Consider the following 22239-nt stretch of genomic DNA (forward strand, 5'->3'; position numbering starts at 1 on the left):
CCAGTGGTTAATGCTAACTTGATAACCACTTGTTGATTGCACTTGATTGAAAAATCACAAAACCAAATGTATTTGGTCGCTGTGTTACATGATTAGAATACATTAAAATAAACTTTTTCGCATGAATGTATTTTTCAGTTCCCAGGGGAACTGGCAGATTATTTTTCAGCAACGATTGAATCTTTCCGGAATTTTCTCGATGCTGAATGGCACCCAAACGAAGAGTTCCGCGCGTGTATGTGTGTGTGTGGCAGCTGCTCCGATCTCTTCCCGGGGAACCGTTTGTGGCATCATTCTCCTCCTGATGGATTCTCTTCTGGCCTAAGGTGCACAAACAGGCTCTTTATGACACCGTTCATCCGCGCTTTCATGATAAACGAAGAGCTTCACCACAACAGCCACAACATGCTCCAATCGCTGTTCAATTATAACTGAGTGGGTTTACGAGCGGCGCTCGCTTATATACCGATTGGTGATTTCAATAGCCTGTTTTGAAAGCAATTTTAAGGCTATTGAAACAAGTTTTTGGATGAAAAAGAAACAAGTATATAACGCGTAGACATTTTATCTTTCGAATGAAGTGTGTATCATACCATTTCGCTCAGTTGTTTAAGAGCTATTAACGCCCAAAATCTCGGTGTCCGGCGTAACGCTTTCGTTTTCGAAACTTTGATTTTACACCCCGGTATAGAAATGAAAGACGTAGTCCTACGTCAAAAAAAGTAAAAAACTACTAAGTATTTTGGGGGTCATTTTTATGTATCAAAACCGCGATTTAAGAGCGGCAGCAGAGGTCGACAAACGGCGCCGAAACTCGTTTCAATCGTTTCAATAAAAAGATGTAAATCCTCTATCTTCAGGATTTACATCTTTTTATTGAAACGATTGAAACGAGTTTCGGCGCCGTTTGTCGACCTCTGCTGCCGCTCTTAAATCGCGGTTTTGATACATAAAAATGACCCCCAAAATAATATCGTACATAATGACAATGAGTTTTGTTAGAAGTACTAGGAAATTTATAGTGAAAGGAAGTTGTAAAGAGTTAATTAGAAGATCAATTAATGAACAGTTCTGCGATTGGACCCATGAACGTGCGCTTAGTAAGAACGCGTGAATGTTTGGAAGTACAGGGCTGACTCGATTATATACAGGTTCCAATTTATTTTCACTGTATATAATCAAATAATGTATATAATCGTGTTAAAAAAAGTTATTCATTTTTTATGCAATATATTTTTGTTTTTTGAATATAAAAGAAGAATTTGATTTTTGATTCATCCCCTTAAAGTTGGGAAAAACCATTCTCACAAGAACAAATTAAATTTATCCAGGATCTCTCAGGAAGCGACAGAATGTCATATTTGATGGAAAAAAGCCCTTTTACGCATATGTTCGATTTTCAACAATGACAGAGTTATAGAACTTTTTTGTTTGTTTCGGACTCTGTTGCCTCAAACTGACTCCACATTAAAAAGTACGCTACGGTAGTCGATTATGTTGCTTCCATTTGAAAGATGCGAAAATTTAGTACAAGATGTCGTAGTGAAACATCTAAATTAGTGTATTTAAATAACATTTTTGTAAGAGAAAACTTAAAAGTTAGTAATTTTTAATGTGTCATTATTTTATCCTAAAAATTCACATTGAACTTGATTGTTTCTATCAATTAAATTAAAGCTCTTGAACAGCTCTACAATTCGTCCTTTGACTATCTTTCTTAATTTCGCAATAATTCCTTGTGAAAATCCATCTTCAAAAATCACGACTTTAACCCACTGTACATATAATAGCCACTTAAAATTCACCTTAACGTTGAAGGTTTACATTTTTTCTTGAAATTAATCCTATTAAAAATATAATGAATGTTTTTTTTCAAACTGTATATCTTAAATCAAAAATTCATTGAACCCTGGTCCAGACGGTATTCCATCCATCATATTTAAAAAGTGCTCTAGCAGTCTTTCGTTCGCTTAGTAAGCGATCGATCGTGAGTTCAAAACTCAGGGCCCTCATTGACCATCTTTGTGTTGTTACAGAATAGCTACGTCCACGCAACAATCATCAGCGATGGAGATCGATCCACGGTCGAAATAAGATCGGATTCATCCATACAACTGCTCTGCTCTGCAAGACACATCGGGCTGCTGTTCTATAAATAACTCAGCAATGATCAATCAACTGTCTCCGCTGTCCGGTGGTCCAACTGGATAATGGAAGAACAGAAAGAATACTCTTACGCCTAAATGGCTACTGTGTGAGTGTACCATATGTAATGGTATAGAAGAAATACTGGTGAATGGCAACTGTGTAATGTGCTAATTATAGATATGATAACCATGTGACATGTACACGATTAAAATTCGGCTCTGTTACAGCTAAAATGCTAATGAGCCTTAAATAAATAATTGGGATAGAAAAAACTATTTGAAATTATAGTTTTAGATTTCATCTCTCAAGCCTGCAGAAATTATATTTCCGAACAACAACATGTTTTCGTTTCCAAAAGGTTTGCTTCAATAAATTTGGTATTATACACATACACAATTGTCGATAATTTATTGATGATTCATTCTCGCCCTCGCAGAACAATACACTAGCCCTATCGTATGTCGCAATTTGTTTCATGTCAATGCATTGAAAATTTACCTCGAACGCTATTCTGGAGGCCTTTTTCGCAATTGACAGAGACTCGGCTACAGTCAATTATATACTTGTTTCACCAGTACGATTATTCCACATCTTATAAATACATCAATATAACTTTGGCACCGTATGGAAACAACAACAATGACAATATTTGCAAGTATCAAATATCATGCTACCTATTATTTATTGTGCCTCAATGGAATCGCACCTCCAGGCATCGTTCGTACAACGTAAATCAAGCGCCAAACAAGCGTTTGCCACAGCATGCATACAGAGCCATACATTGGTGGATCAAAGCTACTAGAAATATAAACACTTCTTATCATTTTGCGCTATTCTCAAAAGAAACGCTTTCGTTAATATTACTGGCCTCGAAAAAAGTTGCTTTACTTTCTCATGCTCAATATAAACGCAGATAGTGGAGAAAATTTTGCTACTGGCGAGCGGAACCAAATCACATACAAAATCCCAGAACGACATTCATTTTCATGGTGACCAATTAAACTAAATAATCTCTTTCTGTTAATCTCAACAACCTTGAAAAGAGTAGCATTACTTTATTATGATCAAGTTTAGCGCAAATGCAATTCTAGTTGAAAGCAGTTTTACGCCTGGCACCTGACACCAATCTACTTATAACATTTCAGCACGACATTCAAGATCCTTGGTATTCTCCAAATAATGTTTTGGCACACAACCTCAAAGCCTGCTTCGCCATAGCGTCGGTTCAATGCATTGATGCAATGTCAAAGACACCAACGAAAAGACTAAATATTTGCCTCAGCAGAGATTCATTATTAATACCCTAGCGCAAATATTTTCCTCCCGCTATCTCCCCTCTTTGTTTAACCCTTTCATTACGGCAGTGTGCTCCGTCGAAGTGCTACCCCTGTACGGAGTACTGCGCTGAAAAGTATGCACATCGCGCTGGTTTGATCGAAGAGCAGTATGAATTTCATGTCGTCTAAAGCTGATGTCACATTAGGCGGATTCGCCGCCGCGGATTCCGTGAGTAAAACCGCAGCGGAGGATCTACAGTGTATTGTGAATTAGCCATGTCACACAGAGCGGGACGGTTTTGGAAGCGAATTCATATCGAGCAAAAAAAACCGTCGCAATATCCGCGGCGGCGAATCCGCCTAATGTGACATCAACCTAAAGACGACGCTCGTACACACAGGACGTCGCGTGGATGTCGTCTATAGACGACGCTCTTAACGAAAGGGTTAACTTTATCATTTTTTTTATTTTTTTTTTCCAAAATATATATTTTTATAAAGGCTCATATGGCGTTAGCCTCACGGGGCCGGGAGTTCAATACAATTTTTCTTATTATCTATGTTAGTAATATGTAACCGATTACTCGCGGTTGTCTCGAGGTTAGTATTACAAGTGTTTTCGTAATTGGGATGTTGCTGTCTCCAATGCTCTGTACGTGTGCCCGACACGGGATACTTCCTATTGGGATGCAGCTGACCATTAATCAGCAACCTAGTCTGTACCTCATATCTAGCGTGGTGCGTCTTTCTCGACTCGAGGAATCCAGGATAGAATGGTCACTAGCCGGCGCAATCATCAGTTCGTGTAGAGTTGTCATGAGCGGTACAACCTTTAGCTCTTGTTGAATGATCAGTGGACTGCACAACCTTTGGCCCGTGCATCTGTAAAGAGTGTGTGTATGTATTGCCGCGACTAAGTAAAAGTTTATCGATCGGATAGGAGGGATATGAAACGGGGACACAACGAAGGAAACATCATTAAACGTTGACATCGGCGTTTCTGAGGAACAGGTATAGATGAAGCAGAAGATCAGGATCACGGCTACCTAAGATATCCCGGACGGGGATATCCGATTGTCTTCCTTGTGCTCTTAGTGCTCTAGAGAGCTGAGAGCAAGCAGCATGGAACCGGATACACGACCAGACAACATGCTCGATGTCGTGGTAGCCATCGCCACAATCACAAAGATTGTTTGCTGCGAGCCCAATGCGATAGAGATGCGCGTTTAGGTTGTAGTGATTGGACATAAGCCGAGATATCACGCGAATGAAATCACGACCTACATTCAATCCCTTGAACCATGCCCTCGTCGAGACCTTAGGGATAATCGTGTGTAACCAACGACCGAACTCATCTCCACTCCACATGCGCTGCCAACTTACGAGCGTATACTGACGAGGAATGTGGAAAAATTCATTATAAGCAATTTGCCTTTCAAAAAGAGTGCCTTCTAAAGCGCCCACCTTAGCTAGTGAGTCCGCTTTCTCATTCCCCGGAATCGAGCAATGAGAGGGAACCCATGCTAAGGTAATCTTGAATAATTTTTCGACCAAAACACTCAATAGATGTCTTATTCTTGTTAGGAAATAAGATGAGCGTTTATCAACCTTCATTGAGCGGATTGCCTCTAATGAGCTGAGACTGTCTGAAAAAATAAAATAGTGGTCGATGGGCAATGTTTCAATGATCCCCAGTGCGTAGTATATCGCACCCAGTTCAGCAACATACACGGAACAAGGATCTTTGAGTTTGAAAGAGGCACTGGAATTTTCATTGAAGATGCCAAAGCCAGTGGACCCGTTTATGAATGAACCGTCAGTAAAGAACATTTTATCAGATCTAACCTTGCCCCCATATTCTGCCGAAAATATCGGCGGAATAGAATCTGAGCGTAGATGATCTGGGATTCCATGGATTTTTTGTCGCATGGACAGATCAAAAATGACAGAGGAATTGCAAAAGTATGGGAAGCAAACTTGGTTGGAGATGCCTGGTGAAGGGTGCACGTTGTGTGTAAGGTACTCATGGTATAAAGACATAAAACCTGACTGAGGAATCAGTTGGAGTAGATTTTCGAAGTTATCAATCACCAATGGATTCATGATCTTGCAACGGATGAGAAATCTGTAGGATAATTCTGTGAACCGAAGAGTAAGCGGGGGTACTCCTGCCAAAACTTCAAGACTCATTGTATGTGTCGAATGCAAACACCCCATTGCTATACGCAAGCAACGATATTGTATTCTCTCCAGCTTGAGAATATGAATCCTGGCAGCTGATCGGAAGCAAAAACTGCCATATTCCAACACTGATAATATCGTTGTTTTGTACAACTGAATGAGGTCTCCTGGATGGGCACCCCACCATGTTCCGGTTATTGTTTGGAGAAAATTGATTCTTTGCTGGCATTTCTGTTTCAAATACGCAATGTGTATTCCCCAGGTACATTTAGAGTCAAAATATACTCCAAGGTATTTGAAAAACATCGAGTGCTTGATCGTTTTGCCGGATAGGTGAAGCTGGAATTGGGCGGGTTCGTGCTTCCTAGAAAAAACGACCATTTCGGTTTTCTCCGTAGAGAATTCGATACCCAGCTTAAGAGCCTACGTGAACAGATTGTTCAGGGTATCTTGCATCGACTTTTGCAGAACGACGGGATTAGTACCCGTGATGGAAATAACTCCATCGTCTGCAAGTTGTCTCAGCGTGCAGTCTCTAGTTAGACAATCATCTATATCATTGACGTAAAAACTGTACAAGAGGGGGCTTAGGCAGGAGCCTTGTGGTAGGCCCATAAAACTGTATCGGGAAGATTTCAAGCTGCCATGATTGAAAAACATGTGCTTTTCTGACAGTAAATTGTACAGGAAATTATTCAGAATTGGTGAAAGTCCACGATTATGAAGTTTCTCTGAGAGAATTTCCATGGAAACTGAATCAAATGCCCCTTTGATATCGAAGAAAACGGAAGCCATTTGTTCTTTGCGAGCAAATGCGATTTGGATTTCAGAAGATACCCTTTACCTCGGCGGAAGCCAAACTGCGTATTTGACAGCAAATTGTTCGTTTCGACCCACTTGTCCAAACGAAGTAGAATCATTTTCTCTAACAATTTACGAATACAGGATAACATTGAAATCGGCCTATACGAGTTGTGATCGCTAGCCGGCTTGTTGGGTTTCCGTATGGCTATCACTCTCACTTGTCTCCAGTCATGCGGGACAATATTCAGCTTCAGAAACTTGTTGAACAAGTTCAGCAAACGCTGTTTTGCCAAGTCGGGAAGATTCTTCCACAAGTTGAATTTAATCTTGTCCGACCCCGGAGCTGAATTGTTACATGAGAGGAGGGCAATTGAGAATTCCACCATCGAAAAATTCTCATAGTCGCATTGGAGCGGAATGTCGCGTACGACGCTTTGTGCAGGAACGGAATCGGGACAAACCTTTCTTGCAAATTTGAAAATCCAACGGTCAGAGTATTCCTCACTTTCATTTGTATGGTTCCAGCCACGCATTCTCCTAGCCGTATTCCAAAGAGTGCTCATAGCGGCTCCCTTGACAAACCATTGACGAACTTTCGCCAATATCCACGCTTTTTTGCTTTAATCAGACCTTTTAGTTTGGCTTCTAGAGCTTGGTGCTTTCGAAACCATTCCACTAGTCCAGTTTTCCGGAATTTTTTGAAAGCGGAAGATTTTTCAAGGTAGACCTTTGAACACTCCTTGTCCCACCAAAGTGATGGAGGACGACGTCGTAAAGTGGTAGCAGGAACACGTTTCTTTTGAGCTTGAAGTGCGCTTTCGTAAATCAAACTCGATATAAAATTATACTCTTCGAGTGGAGGAAGTTCATGCATGGAAACAAGTGCTTCAGATATTATTTCCGCAAATTTTCTCCAGTCAATATTTTTCGTGAGGTCATACGCAATATCGACTGACTCACGAGAACCTGATTCATTGGCGATCGATAAAATTATTGGCAGGTGATCACTACCGTGGGGATCTTGGATTACCTTCCACGTGCAATCCAGGGATAATGAAGAAGAGCAAAGTGATATGTCTAGCCTACTTGCCCGTGCAGGAGGGTTGGCTATTCTAGTTACTTCCCCTGTATTTAAAACTGTCATGTTGAAGTTGTCGCACAGATCATAAATCAACGTGGCACGGCTGTCATCATAGTGTGACCCCCATGCTGTTCCATGGGAGTTGAGGTCACCTAAGATTAGCCGCGGCTCCGGCAATGCCGCGATGATATAAAAAAACTGATGGCGGCCGACCATGGTTCTTGGAGGAATATATATCGAGGCAATGCAGAGGTCTTTGCCATTGATTTGTGTCTGGCAAGCGACAACTTCAATGCCTGTCATCGATGGGAGAGTGACTCTATAGAAGGAGTGGCTTTTACGCCCAATAGTACGCCACCAAACGAGTCATTTCGATCGAGGCGAATAATGTTGAAATCGTGGAAATTCAGTTCGTCGGCGGAAGAAAGCCATGTTTCACAGAGGGAAAATACATCACAGTTAGAACTATGAATTAAAAATTTAAATTGATCTAGTTTAGGGATGATGCTTCTGCAATTCCACTGTATTACAGTGGTCAAATCCTTGACCTCTTGCACTGAATCAGGGAAATGAACGCTGCTAAAAAAAACACATTTTTCTTTCAAAAATGTTCTCACAATCGGAAGCAAACATAATACTATGCTTTTAAGAGGGTCATTTATATTTAAAGCATTTAAAATATTGTCCACCAGGTCAGAAAGCGCAAGCAAGCCAGATTGTGGCTGTTGCCTCGACCGCGAAAAAGGAACAGACGTGTTGGGCTCTGCTCCGGGAAGTGCTGAGGACCCCTGGTGCGTAGAAGAACCGCTTAAACCAGGAGGTACTTGCTTCGGTCTATTCTCAGCACGTTCGATACGAGGTTTCATTCCAACTTGGGAAGTTTCGGTCTTCTTTCTGGGGAGTGATGGAAAAGAAGTAATTTTTCTTTTCCTAATGGCACCCTGCGATGTACCGGAACTTCCTGCATTGGGAGCGTCTGCATCAGGCTCGTCGTTCTGCAGAATGGAGTAGGGATTGTCCTGAGTCGTTGAGGCGGAACTCTTAAGCATTTCTGCATAAGTCCGCTTGGAACGTTCCTTTAAGGAACGCTTGAGTTTTTCCCCTCGTTGTATGTACACCGGGCATTGAGAAAGATCATGGGGGGCCCCGTCGCAATGAAGACACTTGCGAAGACAGATGCGAATGACATTAAGAGGTTTTGATTTTCGTCTAAAGTATACAATGAATGGACCTTTGAATCCCTCCGGGTATTCCATTAGACGAAAATCATGTTTTTCATCAACTTCCTCATCTTCAGAACTTTCTACTTCATACACAGAATTTTCCTCCTCAACGTCTGCTTCATCCTCCTGCTCTTCAGGAGGTGGGTCAGCATCAGAAACATTCAATGACGTGGATGGGGGATCCTTCCCGCCCTCAGCCATAATAATAAATTAGTCACCTGTTCGATGTGAACAGTATAGAATAATAATAAAAAAATAGAAAAAAATAAATGAGTAAATAAATTATATTTGTATTCAAGGTATATATAAATTATATTTATTTCAATTTTTTATTGTATAAAATTCAAAAATGAAAAAAAGTTTCAACACAAGTTCAACGGTAATGTAAGAAAAATGTACACCCCTAATGCCAACGCTTGCCGATTTGGTAAATACAATGTTGGACAATGGTGTAAATCGTACACAGGAGGTTGAAGGAATGATATATGGAACAATAGAAAAATAAACTTCTACTTGCCGCTGCTGTGTAGCGTGTGATGAATGTGTGTTGATCTGAACTGGATCCTCACCGTCTCGATCGTGCACCACTTTTAATTGAGCTCGCTTCACTCGCAAGCACTGATGAAAAAAAGCACAATATAGATCTGCGTGAAAAAAAAACACCATTATCGGATCGATTCTCAAACTTGTCCGATCAGCTCGCGAGTTCTCGAACGAATGAATTGCACCACCACAGCTCCGCGAACGTATTGCGGACTCTGACAAAATCGTTGTAGTCGGTGATTATAATCTTCCTCGTCTGAGCAGATAAGTCTGCTGATTCTCCGATCGGTATAGCCAATTTATTCGCAGATTTCTTTATCATTACGGCTGCATAATTTGCACCACCAATGCATAATTTGCAACACGGGAGCAGATACAAATGGGGTTTCAGCTTAGCGAAGATGCACTATTTTTACGTACGAGTTATGAAGCACTCACGTACGCACACAAATATCCATATATCGATGGCTTGAAGCATCTAAATATACATGCACTTATCTCCGTTCTGCGCTCTTTTCAATAAAGGCCCTTTCTATTAATATTACCTGTCTAGATTAGCTTATCCTTGTTATCCTTGGTGGAAAGAGTTTTGCTACCACCATGCGAAACCAAATCACAGGCAGAATTCCAGAACAATTATTTTTTTGGTGAGCCGACAATAGTCTAGCTTGATGATTCCCCACACAATTGTGTAGCTCAAAACATTAATGCAATGGCGTCAGTTTAATGCAATGATTGCAATGCCAGAACGATACTGAACGTTTGCCTTTCTTTTCCTTGTTGAATTAAAGAGACTTTAAACTTCTTTAGTTTATTCGTCTCTAGCCTTCAAAAAGGTCCTCGGAAAACTCTACTCTTTCCTCATATTACTCCTCCACCTCGATTGCCTTGAGAAAGTCACTCGATCTCTCGCCGTCCAGCTCACCCAGCAACGGCGTTGTCCAGTCGGTGTCCTCACGAAAAATGAACGTTTGCCTCAGCGAGATCCACTGTTTATACTCTAGGCAAATATTCCCCTTCGTTCTTCTTCTTTTGCTTTGTTTACGAAGGCTTTAAATCTATCGATTTCCCCTTCGTTGTTCGTCGATAAGTTGCTCGTTATTGGCAGCTCTGTTCGGGAAAGCACACAAATGACGGGAAAGCACACAAATCTTGACGCACAGCATGGCGACATTCCATCTTTCACTTAAAATCTGATGAGAACTTCTAAAACGAGGAATGATACAGCTTTCCTCACGACCATCACAAGCCATCTGATCAATTTGAACTTGGGCCAACAAGGTAAATAGGTTCACAACTCAGCCAGATAAAAAACCGATGTTCTCGACGTTTTTGTAAGTTTCAAATTATTCATACAAAGAATCATGTGAGAGGAAGATTTAAGGCTAAATTTTGGGTACAAAGTTCTTGGTTTGATTTTATTTCATTTAGGTATAAAGAATTGAAAACCAAATTCAAATTTGCTATATTAAGATTTGGGGAAAATCAACGTTTTATTCAAAAAATCAGTAATAATCAAACAACAATCAAAATCATAATCAAATAACAATCAGTTCAGTGTATAAAAATTAACGAAAACTTTTAGATTTCGTCTGAAGACCATGACGACTGATAGGTTTCTTTGACTTTTTTGTCAACACCTTTCCATCCTTATCATCAGTATTTGCAAGAAATTTATTAATATCTCCTCTTTCTTCTTCGGGTTCGACCTTCACAGTTTGGTACTGTTTTGAAGTTCGCATGAGCTTCTCCGTTGTCTCCTGTATGCGGCAAATTTCTGGGTTCTTTTTTGATCTTCACAACTCGCTGTCGTTTTGGAGATCCTTGATTCCAAGAGGAAAACTGCCATCCTCACTATTATTCGTGTCCTTCAAAGTGAGTATTCCCAAGAGTCACAAATCCAGAGCAATGGATTCCGCCACCTGGCCGCAAGGAATCGAATTTAGAGAGTTCATCTCCAATGATTTTAACGACCGGCATTTTTGGAAACCCACGCAGCGTCTCGATCTAGGAGCAACCTCCTCGAACCTGTTGCAACTCTGACACTTACTCTGAATACCTGACGATTTACTACCAAAATGTTAGAGGCATTCGTACTAAAACGCAGGATCTATTTCTCAAGCTATCGTCCTGTGACTATGATGTTGTTGTACTCACGGAAACGTGGCTACGCCCGGATATCAATAACGCTGAGTTAGCTTCATCATACAGCATTTTTCGTTGCGATCGGAGTACTGCTACCAGCGACCTTCAACGTGACGGTGGTGTTTTTAATTGCAGTTAAAGCCTCCTTGAGTTGTAGCTCTGTAGCTCTGGAAGATTGCAGCAATCTCGAGCAAGCCGTCGTTTGCATAAAACTTTTGAAATCAACAGTCTACGTTTGTGGAATTTACCTTCGACCCAACTCGCAACCGTCGTTGTATTCTGCACACTCCGCAGCAATTCAACAGCTCCGCGAACGTATTGCGGACTCTGACAAGATCGTTGTAGTCGGTGTAGTCGGTTTATGATCTTCCTCGTCTGATATAAGAAAAAGTCGACGATGTCAAAGGATTGCTGCCATCTAACGCATCTTCCGAACAAAAGATTGTACTGATCGAAACTATGGTTGCTTCTGGTCTACACCAAATCAACAACCTTTTAAATTCGAATGGTCGGATACTCGAGCATTCGTGGACGAACCAAGTGAAGTTGAATTGATTGAACCACCCTCAACTCTCCTGAAACTCGACAACCACCACATGCCGTTCGTTCTTCGTATGGACGTTGATAACTCTTCTATGCAGTTTGCTGTGAGCCTGGATAATACTGACAACTATGATTTTCGACGATGCAATTTCACGGAGCTGAACACTGCCATCTCCGCTATAAACTGGGACAGGATTTTCCACGACCTTGATACGGACGAAACGGTATGTTTATTTTATGACAAAGTGTATGAAATCCTGGATCAGTTTGTTCCGCGCAAAAGATGCAGACAGCACTCTTACAAGCATCCTTGGTGGACATCCGAGCTGCAGCATCTCCAATGTTGTACGAAAATCTAGAAAGCGCTTTTTCCGAGCAAGGACAGACGAAAATCGAAATCATCTTCGTTCAATTGAAACTCTGTACAACGACTGCCAGATTGCATAGTTTCGTAGCTACATTGCTCACATGGAAATTACTGCGAAGCAAAATCCCTCTGCCTTTTGGACGCATGTACGCAATCGTAAACGATGTAAACAATTCCCCGCTGAGATGACATTAGGAGAAGTCTGCTGATTCTCCGATCGGTATAGCCAATTTATTCGCAGATTTCTTCGAAAGTGTGCATAGCACTAACTCACCAGTATTTTCGTTTGTCAGCATTAGGGACTGTCCTGCTTTTGATGTGAATCTACCACTTTTCAACATAACTCAATTTGAAATTTGGACTACTCTGAAAAAACTCGACGCTTCCAAGGGACCTCTAAAGGGAGTCTCTAAAAAAGCCACTTTCAACGATTTTAAACAAATCTCTCCGTCACAGGGTTTTCCCGAAGCTATGGAAGACAGCTTCAATTTGCCCAATATGCAAATCAGATTCGAAGCATCTCGTGGAAAATTACCGTTGTATCTCCATTTTGTGCTGCTTGGCCGAAGTGTTCGAGGAATTAGTTTACAACGTCATCTATTCAGCGTCTCAAACAATTATCTCCGAATTTCAACACGGATTTGTGAAGAAGCGGTCAACCACAACAAACCTCATGGCGTTTACCAGTTTCATTTCAACAAAAATCGAGAAAAAGCACCAGATAGACGCCATTTATTTCGATTTTTCCAAAGCGTTCGACAATGTTCCTCACGCCCTCGCCGTTACGAAACAGCGGGTCGCATTCTCGTACATTCCCCATCACATCTAGTGTGCCACAGGGCAGCGTGCTGGGGCCACTCATTTTCGTGCTGTTCGTGAACGATTTGTGCTTTCGATTGAAGGCACGAAAACTGCTTTACGCCGACGTCCTGAAGTTTTACCGATCTGTCGCTTCCCACCTCGACTGCTGTGCACTTTAGGCGGATATTAACGAACTGCAAAAATGGTGCCTTGAGAACGGTATGGAACTGAATGTAAAAATATGTAAGTCGATCGCATTCTCTCGCCGACAATCTCGACGATCTCGTATACCAAATCGGGCCCGTACCTCTGGAGTGTATTGTTCCCATCCGCGACCTCGGTGTGATCATCGACAACAAACTGCGCTTCAACGAACACATCAACGTAACCACCGCTAAAGCGTTCGTAGCCCTAGGGTTTGTTCGACGTAGCACCAGCAGGATGTCCAGGATGTTTACACTATACTGCTCATTGGTTCGTAGTATCCTGAAATATGCCGTAAGTGTGTGGGCTCCATTTCACGCTACCCAAACACTCCGAATGGAGAGAGTTCAACGCAGCTTCGTTCGTTACGTCCTACGCTCACTACCGTGGTCTGACCCAATGAACATGCCCTATTATGAAAGCCGCTGTAGACTCATCGCTCTCGAAACGCTTGCCTCCAGACGTTCGAATCTACAATGGTTTTTTTTCGATTTGATTTCGGGAAACATTGACTGTCCACCATTGTTGTCCAGTGTTTCGTTTTATGCGCCTACCCGTCATCTTCGTGAGCGTGAGTTATTGTTTATTAGACGACATAGAACCTCCTATGGCCTCAATAACCCGTTGGATGTTTGTTTTCGTTCGTTTAATAGTGTTCGTGCAGTGTTCGAATTTGATATGTCCAAAATTATTTTTAAAAATAGGATTAAGGCTTCATCGATTTAAGTTCAGTCTGTGGAATTGTTCATTAACATTCGAGACGTTGCAAATAAATAAAAAAATAAAATAAAAAATAAGATACTACTGGGTCTGTTTCTGGACGCTTGCGTTTGGCTTTCTTCACAGGTGCTGAATTCTTCTCTGGAACAGGGTTTTGTACAGCGTTTTCTTCAACGTTAAAACTTGCGTAATGTCGCCATCAAAAAAAAAAACATTCTTCAAAGATAGTCTTTTCGAACCAACTAAAAAAGCTAAAGATCTAAAGATTTATAAATAACATTTTCCCTTACCGGACTTGGAACGGTTGTATCGGGTTCCTTTTGACCCTTCTTCGGTCCTTGTACCATAGAGGTGAACGGAGGCATATACAACATAAGGTGGGAGGACGAAACCGTCAGCGGCAGCAGCAAACATGACCGAATAGGAGGTTTTCGGATGGTCCAGTATGTTATAGGCATGCTTTTGACCTTTTCGGGTGACGACCTTTTTGGAGTCTGGATCGTCCACGAAATTAGTTTCTTCGTAATTGACGATGTTTTCTGGGGGAATCCCGTCGACCACAATAGCAAAGTCGTCGAAGTAGGTATTAATCGTTTTCGGACAAATTTTAGCTCGGCTCCTTTTTATGTTTTGCGATTGCCGTAGTGTCAATATATCCATGTTCCGTTACAAGTATCCGTAACACCAATCCTGCGATGTCGTGAATTTCCATGTAGTCACGTACTAGCAACTGGATGTCGTCCTTGGTTAAAAGGGAAGCCCCATTGGGTAGTGCCATATTCGCTTCAGCTGAGCAAACATTCAATGCTCATTTTAATGTCAGCTATGTAGTTCGGTGAAGAGTAATAATTTGCAAGTCTGTGAATAAAGGAAGCAATCAGGTAATGAGCAATCAAATTGGCCGATATTCCAGCTTCAATATAGTTGTCTGGTGTATCTTTGTTTTCCCAATTCATGAACGGGACCCAGCAGTTATAAGTTTCGCCGTCCATATTGAAAACGGCAAGCGCGTATTTTTTCACCAACGGGTTGAAATTAATATTGATCTTCTCTATTTTATTTTTCTATTTTACGACAAAAAATATTACTTTTTAACATTCATGCACATTTAACATTTAAGAGATCAAACATGTCAGTTACGTTAATAAAATGCATTGAATTGGAAAAAGGTTTTTTCGTTATATTTTTGTCGACAGTCATCGTCCATAGAGCCATATATCCGTTTGATCTTCATCAAAGAATGAACCGTTATCATGCTCGGGTTCGGGAAGACCATGTTCCCATGGTGCAATACCATACACGGTCAAATCTTCACGTATTTACTCGATATCCACGTGGACTTTATCCTTCATTAATTACATTCGATTAATTTCATAGATCGTTAAAACATTCAAACACACTTACAAAACATTAGTTACAACTAAAATGTTCACTAGAAATAATTTATATGGCAGAACAACGTTTGCTAGTTTTATTATAAAAAGAGACCTAGACAATCAATTTGTGGTGAGAAAGCTTCAAGAGGTGATACCTCGGACGCCTGTAGTTATGTGATGAATCATAGAAGAAAAAAATCTAATCAATTAAACTAGATCTACTTACGATAGACATTTTTAATTTTTTTCAACCCATCCGTGACAGAGTATGTACGATGACCTATCACTTCCGATAGCAAGCTACCACGGGGGCCGAGCGCGATTGAGCGTTAAATCTTGCACAAATGCACTACCTTTTCATAATTTCCCTTCCCGTGGTACCTATTATGGTGTTCTGCGCAATTGTACGGCGTGTAAAGCAAACACTTCCTGGCTTTTGCGAAAAGCATCTTATTTACATAACATGAAACTGCTGATTTTTTGCCCCATTCCTAGCTTCCAAGAATTATACCCATTGTCCATTGTAGTCTTTCTCCAACAGTTCGATCATCTTTCCCGGCATCATAAATTCCGTTTCATGTTATGTTCATCTTGTGATTTTTTCATCTTCTTCTACTTATTGCTGTTGTTGTTGTTGTTGTTACAGGTTTCCTCGGAGGCTGAACGGCGGAAAGCTGCTGATATTCGAGTGCAAAGGGATCTGTACGAACTACGATTGACTCAACTCACCAAGTCTGCCAAAAGCGAGATACAACGACTGGTAAGTTCTACCTCCCAAGCTGCCAAGCGGCGGCGAGTTTGTGGTTTTTCTTATGGGTTTCTTTTTGCATGGGATTTGGCGTTGAATCCTTGGGTCAGTTTCCTATCGCCAGAAAAAAAGATTTGACCACACATTGAGCTATCCGACAAATAATTGAACGGATTTAAATCCGATTTTCATTTCAATGAGCGTGGTTTATGATTGAATGGACCGCAGGCCTCCGGCGTGGAGTGAGTCATCCCGCATGTTGACCTTCGGTCAAGAACATGGTGGTTTCTTTCGTGTGGAATGCGTAATTTTGCAATTTCACGAATCAAGCATCCACGGTTCTAACGCCAATATCTACCAGAAGAATGAAAATGGTTGTAATCCTCCCGCCAAGGATGAATTATCCCGAGTTTAAAACAAAATATGAATGAGTTTTGAACTGCAATCAGCCAGAATTTTGCCCGCAGGCCAAATCGAGCGAGTCTGTTTGATTGCTGCTTCATTTTTCATTCTTTGAGCGTAGAGCGCACGCCACAAGAAACCTCATAACGCCCATTTTCCCTGCCTCCGGGGGGATATGAATCGTTGGCTCTTCTCAATAAGCGTGTTTTGTTACAGTGCTACTTCGGGAGTACGTTTCGATGATAATGATGATGACGATGGCAAAGGATGTTGATGGGTGTGCGAAAGCACATGAATGAAGAAATTCAGCTCGGATTGCATCCAGCTAGAATACCAAATAAGCACCTTGGGCTTAACTCCCTGAAGTATTTGAGGTGCTTCGCTTATTTTGTGCGCTGAATTTAGTCGCCTCGGGCAGATTCTCACGCCTCTGCGGAGTTGTTCACTGTCTCGCCTGGCATGCAATGGAATGTTCCTTATGAATGGGAATATTTTTTCTGCGTTCGAGGTTTGCTTGATGAATGCGAAGTATGATGCCTGCAATAATCTGTATTTCGTTAGATCTTTATTCCCTGCTCTTTAATACTCTCTTCAAAAATTAGTATCTATGCTTCCATCCCAACATTGTTCCATTAAATATTACGCGAATAATATGCTGCCGTCCATAATATGATCATTATGCAACAACACCGCAGACGCAGACTTTGATTTCGCCAACGATAACCATTCCAACCTAATTGGATTCAATCGGCGTACCAAAACCTTTTACATAACAGAACTCCCAGTGGTCCTGTGCTCAACTCACCCAATTACCATTTTATCGAAATTCTCTTGCCCACTGGAATTAATGCGTCAAACTGTAAATCCCATTAACCCACTGAACTTGTCGCGGATCCGCCGAGATCGAACGGCGGCGGAAAACAGCAATTGACTTTTTTTTTCTCATGTGTGCTTTTATCTATCTAGCTGGAGGAGCTGAAATCTAAAGATCGAAACAACGGTCTTCTAAGGAAGGAGATTTTAGCACTGCAAGGAGGAGGCGGAGGCGGAGGAGGAGCAGGTGATACAACTGCCAAGAAGGAGAGAAAGGCTGCTAAAAATTCCGCTCAGCAATCGCAAGAGGTAAGTGACATCGGGGAATCGTTCATTTGGCTGAAGAGTTGATGGGAAAAACCAGTATACACGGGGAGTAGCTTCATCGCGATGCGCTTATTCAAAGCACGAAACCATTCTAGTTCTGGTTGTTCTGGAGCAATTGCCAGAGAAACGGTACGCTAGGGCGTGTTCGATGTGCGATCCTACCTGCCAAATAGATGCCGTTGTATTCGCCTCCCAAAGAAGTAAATAGAGTGTTACAGTAATGATAGACGATAAGTAAGTTCAATCACGAACCATCGATTGGCGCTACGGATGGGCCCACAAATCATGTCATCTCCTTCGGGCTTCAATTCGAATGTTTAATATTCCCTCTGGCATTGCCATTGGATCGCCATGTGCGCGCATTTATATTAGTTTTATGGGCACATTGAACCTGTTCGTAGCTGGAATAGGGAAAGATACAAGATGTGGATGTTTTTCGACAGTCAAGGGCCATGCCACCTAGTAAATGTTAAGTACATCGAACAATAACGCGGTGGATTGATATTGGATAATCAATATTAGCCATCATGACTCGATTCTTTTAAAATCTTCACCTAAAAAATAAACATTAAAGTGTGGAGGTGTCAAAATATTAGGACCTTAACTTAGTTCACACAAGCGAATGTTAGATGGTTATGTGAATAGTTTTGATAGCTTTTCAAGTTTGAAGTTTAGAAGATTGTAGCGTCTTCAATTATCAGAATAGGGACGTGTAGATCAGCGGTACTTAACCTTTTTGTCATAGGAACTACAAACACGCCTCCGCCATGGGGTCGCGGGCCGCAAAAAAAGAAGGATAGTATCCAAGACACGACAGCATGGCTAACGTGGAACTATGATATTACAGCTGGCAAGAATATACATTATAGAAATTAAAGAAAGAAATCTTTAGTGCAAATATTTTGTTGCACTGACAAGTGCCGGAGAATAAATGCCTCACTGAGTGAGAGGGGCCCAAACGTTTCGGGATGCAAGAAAACGCCGATTTGACCAGATTGTCTAACGTTCAACTAACATGTTGATTGTGAAACCATTGTGGAACAATTTTCACCTTCAGTTGCACACCGAAGATTACAGCTCTCACCGCTGAAAAATATCTTATTCGCATTCGGCATGAAAAGTGCTGCACTTTAATGGCAGTCTTAATCCGTAAACAAAGCTTGAATTCACAAAAAATTGAGTGTTCGATTGGAAAAGTTACCAACAAGTCATTCACGAATTATCCGTCATTCAGCTAGTGACCAGACGACAGCGGTAGCCGGGCTTTCTAAATGACCTCGAGGTTGAGTATTCAGCTTAGTTTTCCAAATTGACCTTCTCCAAGGCCAGAGGAGAATGAACTGAGCTTGAAACCTCTATAATTTAAAACATCATCATCAGCAAACCAATAAATCCGAACACACTCCTCAATTCACAGAAGCTTTCTTACAGCAATTTATAAAAATCATTTTGCTTTTTATACTTCGGATATTATTTTTTCATGTACTAGCTGACCCGGCAAATTTAATCTCGCCCAAAATTTATTTTTCGTTGTCACATTCACGTTTTCTTACCTTTTACTATAAAATTCCTAGTACTTCTACCAAAATTCGTTCATGATTTTTCAACCACTTGCAAATAACATGTTTCTCTGTTACATGGAATAAATGTTTGATGCAGAAAATATGATAGAATGAAGACTGCCCTAAATCGGACAATTCCTTTCCCGAGTTTTGCTCTCATCATCTAATTCGGTGATTCGTTTAGATTTAGATAGAAGATAGAAGAAGGTATAAGTGTGCGTTTTATCACATTAAAATCCATTTCCACTTTCGAACAAAAATCAATTTCGCGCAAACATCAAATGAACTAACAACGCTTGTCACTATGTAATTGTAGAACATATGCGAATTGAATTTAACCATTTTCCTTCAGAGTTTTTCGAAAATTTTCAATTGTCATTGTTGAATACATCATGTGATAATACTTCGGACAACCCCTCAACATGATAGATTTTGCGGCATGGGTCCAAATAATTTGTATTAGAATGTTGATTACCAACACCTACAAGAGGAAAATATAAACATGCAAACAAAGAAGGGAAATGTAGAGAGAAAGGGAGGATAAAAGTTCATAGGACAGTATTGAAATTATTATAGCCAAAGGATTCAAAGGGAGTGCAAGTTAGATAGAGCCAATAATTATTACAAGGAAAAATTTATCAAGAAATTGTAGAAACCATTGTAAATAGTAGTGGAATAAAATAGTAGTAAAAAATAGGAATTCAAAAGGAATAAAGTGGTATCAATTCCCTAAATAATATATTGAATGCAAAAGGAGCCACCGAAAGTACCGAAAACGGATTGAAATTCCAAGTGCGAATATCGGGGATATATCGCAACCCAGGAGGAACCAGACCAGGGTGCAAGGGCCCGTGTCCCGAGTAAACAGTCATGTTTGGTTGAAATATGTGTATTATTTTTATGGGACCCCCTCTCCATTTTAGAGGAGGGAGGGGTGTCGAACCACCATAGAAACGTTTGTCGATTCCTAAAACCTCTATATGCTAAGTTTAATTCACTTTGTTTGATTAGTTCTTGAGTTGTTCAGCACTCTCCCCTCCCCCTCTTTAGAGAGGAGAAGGGAGTGTCAAACCACCAACATAACCAAAAACATTTATTGCTCTCTAAAACCTCCATATGCCAAATTTGGTTCCAGTTGCTTGATTAGCTCGCGAGTTATGCAAAAATTTGTGTGACTATTTAGTGTCTATTTACCATAGAAACGTTTCGTGCCCCCTAGAACCTTCACATGCCGAATTCGGCTCCATTTGCTTGAATAGTTTTCGAGTTTATTTGTTTAGATATTACATTCATCTGACAACATCGTCCTCATGAATGAAAACTTGTAAAATAGTCGAACAAAAACATGGAAACATAACATTAAACACATCGGAATTCTCAATTCGGTTTCTGAAGCGTATAGTTGGCTGTCTTTTTCGATGAAAACTCATGATGACACATTTATTTATGCTGATGGTTAGTTTGTTCAGGCGACACCAACTCACGAACTGGTCAAGCAGGCTCTGTAACCGACGGCAATCCTCTAGAGTTTTGATGGCTAGATAGATTTTCAAGTCGTCTGCATATATCGACACACAGTCAGATGCTAAAATAAGCGACACATCGTTATAGAGGATCGCGAACAACAGTGGTCCAAGATTGTTGCCTTGCGGAACACCCGAAGACGGGATAGTTTTCTCAGTAGGATGCGATGGTCAATTCGATCGAAAGCTGCTTTTATGTCGGTGTAGATAGCATCAACTTGAGTGCGTTCCTCTAGACGGTTGATACAAAACGACGAGAACTCGAGAAGATTGGTGCTAACCAAGCGTCCTGGCATAAAGCCATGTTGTAGGGTAACATGGGGTGATTTGGTCATATGGGGTGATTTGGACCACCCCTTTATCTCAAAAAATACAACTAAACTTAGATTTTTTATAATGTCATTTCCTTCTATTGTTGACCCGTATGTACTTAAAGAAAAAAAACCTTGATAAAACTTCACAAGTAGAGGGAAACGGTAGCATGAACACAGCAAGCACTTTGATCGTCAAAAAATGTGAGTTTTCCGATCGTGCTTTTAAGGTTTTTCCCGCTGATTAAACAAACTTTTCGTGTATTGTGCAGTAAAGTTCTGTTCGCCTACAGAAGAGGAACAATTTGATGTAGCGAAACTGTAAGTTTGATAACAATAAATGAAATTAATTGCATTTTAATTTTTGCGTGTTGTGTGGGGTGATGTGGACACGTTTCTGTGGGGTGAATTGGTCCTACAGGTTTGAGACTTTTCTTTGGTCTAATTGATTCCAAATGCAGCTGAATTACAAAAAGAGGATGGACAGACAACGTTGGAAGAAGGAGGAGCTTGAAAGAGCAATCAGGCCATCGAGAACGGGTTGTCTTTGACCAAGCATCAAAAGTGTTTGAAAATGCTCGACCAACAGCGAAAAGATTCATGCAGAATTCGAGATGGTGTCAATGCAATTCTTCTGGTCTGGAATCTGGCCAAGACACCTAGTATCGATCCCAAAACATTGTTACTGATTGTAACATTATCCCAAAATACTTTACATAAACATAAGTATGTTTTTTTCGATGAAACACACACTGGACCAAATGACCCCACAGACGGTCCAAATCACCCCGCATCAAATTTTAATGTCCAAAAATCATCTCTTTTATTTTATGATATAATTGGTAGATTGAAGCTTCATATAATGATTAAACATTATTTATTGAGAGAAAACAAGTGTAGCTCAGTATACAATGTGACATTTTTGATTTAGACCGTATTTGTTTGGAAATATTAGGCGTTTTGTTTAGGTGGTCCAAATTCCCCCCTTTTCCCCTACTTGTGAGATATAATCTTAACTTCGAAAAAGACAGCATCGTACACGACCAGTTCAAAAAGCTTAGAGGCGCCAGATAAACTGGTTATGCCACGAAAATTAGCCACGTATTTTTCAGGCTTTATTGGCATTTATTTGAGAAAGAG

At 40.7% G+C, this 22239-nt stretch overlaps 1 protein-coding gene across 3 annotated transcripts in view; it reads left to right on the forward strand.

Moving 5' to 3' along the window:
• The window catches only part of LOC129780156 (putative leucine-rich repeat-containing protein DDB_G0290503), a 306359-nt gene that overhangs the window by 29407 nt on the left and 254713 nt on the right, over positions 1-22239 (forward strand). For all 3 annotated transcript variants that reach the window (XR_008743845.1, XR_008743846.1, XM_055788138.1), the window contains exons 4-5: positions 16060-16173; positions 17530-17685. Coding sequence is in view for 1 of the 3 variants with exons in the window: in XM_055788138.1 (XP_055644113.1) it covers positions 16060-16173; positions 17530-17685 (270 nt within the window). In the remaining 2 variants the exon portion in view is untranslated. The remainder of the gene's footprint in view (positions 1-16059; positions 16174-17529; positions 17686-22239) is intronic.

The sequence above is a fragment of the Toxorhynchites rutilus genome, chromosome 3 (assembly GCF_029784135.1).
Source record: "Toxorhynchites rutilus septentrionalis strain SRP chromosome 3, ASM2978413v1, whole genome shotgun sequence".
Taxonomy (NCBI): domain Eukaryota; kingdom Metazoa; phylum Arthropoda; class Insecta; order Diptera; family Culicidae; genus Toxorhynchites; species Toxorhynchites rutilus.